Raw genomic sequence first — 7,624 nt, 5'->3', positions numbered from 1 at the left:
CTTTCTGGGCTCTGCCTGTGTGGACAAGAGCGAGACGGGCTGTTCCTAAATGGTTGCACGATCTCGCAGAAGGAAGCGGCGCGCGTGGACCTATCTTCCATTGCACTGCAAGTGCCAAAAGGTCAACTTTCTGCCTGGTTTCTTCCGAGGATTCTGACATTTCCCTCGTTGCGTTTCTACTGTGCCCTCTCCATGCCCTAAGACTTGCAGAAATCAGGAAAGAAAGAAAAAGCTGTTAAAACCCAGAAGTCTAGGATTTTCCATGGAGAGAGGGTCAGGGTTTTTTTTCCCCCTTCCTCTTTGCCCTCTGGGGTTGAGTGTGGAATCATTTCTGGCGTGTCCTTTCCCTGTGTTTCTCCAAGTGTCTGTGCTCGTCATTAAGCAAAGTTTGTCATTCCCGATCCAACCATGGCAATGAAAGGGCAGGACACTTTGTTTATCTCAGTGAAATTTGGAGAGAAGTTTGAAGCTGAAATTGAAGAGGTTTAGTTGCCTGATGGAGGCATATTATTAATTATAAAATACATCAACATCATGGAAACAAATCCGATTTAAGTGGTGAACCAAAGTCGTTAAGTAAAATCTACTTTCTTCCCTAGCCAACAAGCGCTTCTTGGTCTTACTGCTTCTTTATCCCTGTCGCCTCATTGTCACCGCCCGTCACCCTGTCTCTTTTGGCCGAGATGTTTTTGTTTTGGTTAATTTCCTTGTTCCTAAGCCCCTCTTTGGAATGGTGGAGTTGCTCTTGGAGAAGAGAGAACAAACGAAACAACATGGTTAGATGAAAGGTCTCTGACCCTTGATCACCATAGAATTGGTTTCAGTCATCATTGTTTGATCTTGGATTGGACACGACCCTGAAGTGAAATTGCTTTGGCCAAAGTTGGGGGTGGGTGAGAGTGAAGCCTTGAAAAGCAAATAGCACAGAGGACGGTTGTAACAGCTGGCACTGCCACCGAGGCAATCATCTTTGCCCTGACTTAAGTCAAACAGAATAAAATGGTAAATCTCCCAGGGAACAAGAAATGGGAACTAGGAATAGGATTTCTGATCCTTAGATTGATGCCCACCCCCTCAGACCCCTCTTCACAGTAGCAGAAACTTTAAAATAGATTTTCCCATCTCCACCCTGCCAGTATTCCAGCAAAGCAAGCCAAATCCAATATTCAGCATGCAAATGCCAAGGTTTCTCTAGAAAAGGAGTCTGATCCCCAGATTAAAGGGAAATAATTTGGTGTGTGTGCATCAATGGGCTCCAGATTATATATGAAGCCAAACTCTAATCCTCTGCAAATCGCAAGAGAATGGTACCTTTTTATATCCTTGCATAGCGATTAGTTTCCTCCCTGGGAAGTAGTGGAAACATTCCTCCCCCCCCCCTTTTTTTTAAAAAGGCAACTGTTCAGAATATTTTCAGTACCAAATAACACTGGTGGCAGAAATCTTATTTTAATTAGGCAACTGCCATTTCCCCTGCTAGAGCACTAGAAATTTGTTACTTTTTATAAGTGTTTAATGTTTGTTTTTAGGAAACTAAAAAAGCAATTCCAATAAGTCTGAATATTCCAGCACTGACAGCAGGAACAGCTCTGAGGCAGTTATAATAACCTTGCACACTACTTGAAACTAAAGAAGGTGAGAGAAAATTTAAATTGTATGGTAGGAAATTAGGTCAGCCCTGGGCTCAGTAGAGTAATGCTTTAATTTCTTATTATTGGCAAGTAGGTGTTACCGGGGTCTTTTGTCACATCCAGTGATTTTATATTTCCATTTGCATCAGGTTTCTATCACAGCGTCAAATAAAAGGGAAAAGAGAGATTATTGTGGTTTGTGCAAATAAGAGAAGGAGGGGAAATCATAGTTTGAAGACTGTTCAGAGAGGGATGTCTGATGCCAGGCTTTGGAACCAGCAGGACTGAAATCAATTACATTTTTTAAAAGATTTAAAGAGTATTTTAAGGATTATTTATGAAATTGGTCAGTGTGTCAAGGGTATATCAAGAATTGTGATCTGTGTTGAGCATAATTGTTCTCAAGAAGTCTGAACAAATATGTACCCATTAGTGTTTGAACAGGTTTGAGTATTTCCTTTATTGATTGGCCATGCTTTGTAGGGAGTCTGTTTCCGATGTGGGAAGTGAGGTGCAGAAAGGAGACAATCACCAAAAACAGTACCACTCACTCTTCTTCAACCCCACCTCCACAACACAGCGTATTTTTCTGTACTGTCCCTATATTCCAGGTGAATGTGAACTTTTCTTCTCATGGAATTACTGGGTATTCTGTGCTGCTTTTGCAGAGTAAGAACTACAGCCATGAAATTTCTATTGATCACAGACAAAAAATTAGTTTGTCCTGGAAGGTAGGCTATTGATAAGGGTTAGGCAAATTTGTGTTTACCATTTCAGCCAGTCCAAATTCTTCATCACTTCTCCCTGTTTGGGGAGGCTCTGTGTGTGTGTGTGTGTGTGTGTGTGTGTGTGTGTTTAAATATGTCCCAAGAGGGCTTTGGATTCACTCACTACAGGTAGAAAATACCCACATTCAGTGATGTGAATAACCAGAAGGCTGGCGGTTCACCATCCACTCCTCGGAAGGAAGATGGGGCAATCTACTTCCGTAGTGTTACTGCCTCGGAAACGCAAGGGTCCGACTCGATGGCATGTAACAACAACAACAACATAGTTGCCAAAAAAATTGACAATCCCTTCACCTGTGTTGCCAATCGTTTTCAGCATGAAATGATTAAAAGATTATTTTTCTACTTCTGCAGATTAGTCACACCCTTTATTCTTTTCTTCTTTCCACTTGTGCTCCCTTCTCTCACTTAGTACTGATTGCAGTTAAAGTGAAACTTAAGACTGCAAAGGTGAAATAGAAATGTTTTTCTAGTTACTTTGCATTGCTTAAAAATGAAAGGTTTGCATGTTGGAGGGGAAGAAGGTAAAAGAAGATACGCTTTTGGAATGGTTTGAAGAGTTCTTTGCTCAATGTTCGTCATGTCTCCTTGAATCACGGAAATTGGGAGAATTAGTACCTGTAAAAAGGCTGGTATCTAAACACACAAATGGGGCATACAAGTGGGGCCTTAGTACTTCCTTCTTCTTCAATTTCAGTTTAGCGGGGGACAGACGAATTAACAAGTAACTAATAAACCCCGTTTCATAATTTTAAACTCCAAAAGAAATTCCGTAGAAAGATAGAAATGGAGGTATGTCAACAATCATGGGACTTGAGGGACGGGGTGTGGAACTATATAAAAAGCCCATTTACTGTCTCTATGTGCAGTTTCCCTGTTAATCTATATGCACATTTTTTTCTCTCTCTCTCTCTCTTTTTTTTCTTGAAATTGTATTTGGTCCAAGGTTATTTCTTGCCCATGCTCCTCCAATTCGAAGTCCATTACACATGGCGGCTTTTCAGGGTGGTTCTCTGTGTCTGGTTAGGTTTTTAACATTTTTCTGACGTTCTGTTGAAGCTGGTAAAGTCCTTGTAGATATCCTGGAGATGGGAAATTAGTTTGACCCAGTGTGCCTAATGAGGGCCTATACACGTGGACGTACATCGTACATGCATTTCCTGTCTTTACCCTTGCTCCCTTCCCAGCGCTCACATCTGGATGGCCTTTGGAATGACAGAGGTCTGAATACTGGGTGGTCTCAACAGAAAGTCACCTTTCCTTGCTCTACACTTGTGTACAGAGTTGGTACGCAATCACTTTCTGAGCAAAAAAAAAAAAAAAAGCCCGAGAACAAGCACCACTTTTTCCATGAAGCTGCAAGCTGCAGCCTCCTTGTGCTGTGCATATAAAGTACCAGTCCCACCCACCCCTTCTCTAGATCATGAACCGGCTTGGTCCCGGGGTTTCCTGAAACTCCCTAAAGCAAGGAGATGTCTTCTTCTCTTCTTGCTCTCTAAGACTTGGATGTCACTCCGATACGTTCCTTCAGTTGATAAGCCCTTATTGCACCCCTCCAATGGGAGTAGTCTGGGCAGAAAAGTCAGACAGCAGAATGAATGTATTTGGGAGAGACCAAAACAGCCCTTCACAAGTGAACATTTGCTTGTAAATGGATTTCAGCAGCCTGCACCGATCAATCGCTAAATGGTAAATATCACAGGGATAGTCTTTGAAATTGTACAGTTTGAATAATTTCCATGCGTGGTTGTAAGATTTATGATTGTATTACATGTATCAAACACATTAAGCATTTCTTCTTTTTATGTTTTTAAAAAGGAGATAATAAATGTTAAGTGTTGTTTTTCTCTCTAGGAAGGGTCTTAGGCTCGACTAACATACCACAGATGGATCCACATCTAAATTGTAATCAGCTAATCAAAGGTTTGACTTTGATGGATGGTATTTGGGGCCACATAATAACAAGTTACCACGTATTGAATCCCAGGCACTTATCTCTATCACCTAATCCTTTAACTCTCCCAGGTGAGCAGATGTTGTTGAGTCAAGCTCGCCCAAAATTTCACCCTTAACCAGATGCCGAGCCAGAATCCATCTTTCGATCCAAAGCCCTAGCTGAGAGACTACTAGACATGGTGACCTCCCAAACTCCTCTTTCTGTATGAGGCCTCTGTATTTTCCAGTCCCCTTGAAATGCGCAAATTGAAGTGCATTGTCCTCCTCCTGTGTGTACCCTTCCCCCCCAAAAAAGATTATGAACAGACTCTGCATTTGAGTACTAAAAAAAATAAATAAATAACTGTTCGAGGCTGCATTTTACTGTATTGAAGTCTGCCACACAATCCCTGAAAACTGGAAATAGGATGCTATGGTGATTTATGTAGATGGACCAAAGTAAGGAAAAGTATATGTAGTTATCTTTCCCAGGTTTATTCGTGTAATTGAATGAGGAACAAAAGTGTTTTGTTCTTTTTGCTGCAGAAGCTGATAGCAGGCAACTACACTTAGCTAAACTTCAAGAAATGGATGAGAAATGTGAATGCTTCATTCAGGTCCAAGTAAACGTAGGAAGAGGTATAGTGAGTGGTGTATAGAGTACCGAGTTAAATACGTTGTAAAAGTAATAGGGAAAGAAAAAGTAAGCTACTTTAGTTGGCCTGTGGATATGTCTTAAGCTGAAATGAAATACAGGTATCACAATAGGAGATCTAGCTCTGTAGAGGAAGGAGTAATGGAAAAGTGTCAGGAGCAGTGAAAGCAAATGAAAAGTGAGGCAACTTATTTATTAAACTAATGTCCAGTATCTCCTTGATAGAGTTGAATGACAATCAGTTGACAGAATCTCTTCTATATATTCCACTTTAAGCTGGTGAAGAAATCCTGATTTTTGATGATTGATTGCATAACAAGGTCATTTTATCGTAATAAGAGCACAACCAATTTGTGGATGCAAAAAAGAAACTCATTCTGGTGACATTTGGAACCAAATAATGTTCATATTGCTTTTTCCTTTGAAAATGAAGGTAACTGCTTCTCCGCTTGTGAGATAAACATTCTCCACCAGACTATGGAAATCCTTTGAAGTAAAGATGCCGAATAATTCAAAAGCAGAACATGCATTTTCTTTCTCTTTTTCCTTGACTTAACTACCCACATAAATTCTAAAGTCTCTCTTTGTATTTTATGTTTTTAGCCACGAGACCCAAACAACTTGCTGGGATCATCCCAAAATGACAGAGCTCTACCAGTCTTTAGGTAAGGACATGGACATGTTTCTTACAGGTTAAATGACTGACCGCTTTTAGAGTAAAGTTGCTTGTAATGTCCAAGCCATTTGTTGTCTAAATATATCACTAGCTTGTTTAAAGGGTAAAAGCTATGACACTTTTCTATCCAAAATTGACAATCAGCTTCCTTTTTATCAGAGGTTCTTTACAAATATCTTTTAAACTTTCTTTGATTCCTGAAAATTCAATATACCTGAGAGGGCTGAAAGATCTTTGTAGTTTTCTTTGCTGACTAAAAGGACAAAAAAACAAAAACAAACAAACAAAAAAAAAAAACCATGCAACTTAACCACAATAATTTTTCCCAAGAAAAAAGAAAACTGTTTCAAGTTGTTCTGATTGATTTCTTCTGTGTGAAACCAAGACAACATTTTTGCCATACCACAAATGTTGTGTAGAGGAATTTTCTGCAGTTTTTCCATTGCTCATAATTCCTAAGACCTATCAGGTCATCACTGTGAACATTTAAATGATGTCTCTGCTATGGCTGCTTTTCTGTTTGCTTGGGAGCTGGACAAGTTTTTTCCTCATAACTTGGAATAATTTTGAACAGGTGCACAGCCTACAGAGAAGGGGAAGCAACTAATATTTTAACATTTGATGAAAGTCTACTCTGCTGTTTTAGATCTGTCAGGAATAATATGAAATGAGTTCTCTTACATTGTGGCTGATTGATTTTCTTTTTTGTAAAAAGTTAGTCATGGTTTCTCTACTAGTAAATATTTCTACGTTTTCGTTTGTGTGAATAAACATACTTATAGACTAAAACACAATGATCTCCTTAGATTTAAAGTTATGTAACAAAAGACACGGGGATCAGGATGCTTAAACATAAATCCTCTACAGTGCCTAAGACATTTGACTGCTAACCAGAAGGTTGGTGGTTGGAACCCATCAGCCATTCAGCAGAAGGAAGATGGGATGATCTACTTCTGAAAAGATTTACTGTAACAGAAACCCAGTGGGGGTCATTGTAAGTCAGAATCGACTCGGTGGCAGTGAGTTTATACACATGTTGGGTGTGTTTGTGTGTCTATTGACAACCGAATTAATGAACTACAGCTATAGAGACACTAAAGGATGAGGTAGGAATTATTAATGATAAAAATGGTTTTAGTCTATTTTTTTCTAATAGAAAATAAGTTCCTTATAGAAAATCTGAAAAATAAAAAAATAGAAAAAGAATAAAAATTACCTATAATAATTGTACTCTCCAGAGACAGCCAATACATTTCATATATTCTTATGCCATTTCAGTCTATCAGTGTACATATACACACACATAAACATACTTTTTAAATTTTAAATAAAATTGGGATCAGCTAATCTTCAAGTATTACACTTTCAGCCCTTACAGAATGTTTTTGGCTTCTAATGCTGGACTGTTTAGACCACCAAACCAAACCAAACCAAACCAAACTCACTGCCTTTGAGTCAGCGCCGACTCATAGTAACCCCTCCTTGGGTTTCTGAGGTGGTATCACTGTGGACATAGATCGCCCAATCTTCCGAGGAGTGGCTGGTGGGTTTGAACCGCCAGCATTCTGGTTAGCAGTCAAATGCCTTAGGCACTACACCACCAGAGCTGCTAGTAGTCTAAAAATAAAACATTTTGGGGTGAGACACGGCAGGTAACAGAAACGTGTTGAATAGGCTGGTTTGTGGATTTTGATGAATTAGAGAATGAAGATTTGATATGAATTGGGCAATGGCTGTGCGGGATGATCTAGTCACCCTAGTTCAGCATTCTCAGAGCCTACAATTTTTCAAGAGACACTGGAAATCTATCATCAAAGAGCTAATTGAAACTTGTTCATGGTCTTCCACGTTACACATGCTTAGCCACTCATGACTTTTCACACTCTAATCACAGTGATCTTTAGTTTTAATATTTTAATGTACTCTTAATTCATTTTAA

The 7,624-nt window shown here is 39.4% G+C and overlaps 1 protein-coding gene across 1 annotated transcript in view; it reads left to right on the top strand.

Moving 5' to 3' along the window:
• The window catches only part of LOC103201376 (dystrophin-like), a 2,052,823-nt gene that overhangs the window by 1,866,151 nt on the left and 179,048 nt on the right, over positions 1-7,624 (top strand). The window contains exon 51 of the mRNA XM_042781676.1: positions 5,613-5,674. Within this exon, the coding sequence (XP_042637610.1) occupies positions 5,613-5,674 (62 nt within the window). The remainder of the gene's footprint in view (positions 1-5,612; positions 5,675-7,624) is intronic.

Source organism: Orycteropus afer, unplaced genomic scaffold (assembly GCF_000298275.1).
Source record: "Orycteropus afer afer isolate SDZICR_OR568_19922 unplaced genomic scaffold, OryAfe1.0 scaffold00148, whole genome shotgun sequence".
Classification (NCBI taxonomy): Eukaryota; Metazoa; Chordata; class Mammalia; order Tubulidentata; family Orycteropodidae; genus Orycteropus; species Orycteropus afer.
The sequence above is the reverse complement of the archived record's forward strand: the minus strand, read 5'-3'. Positions and strand labels throughout refer to the sequence as shown.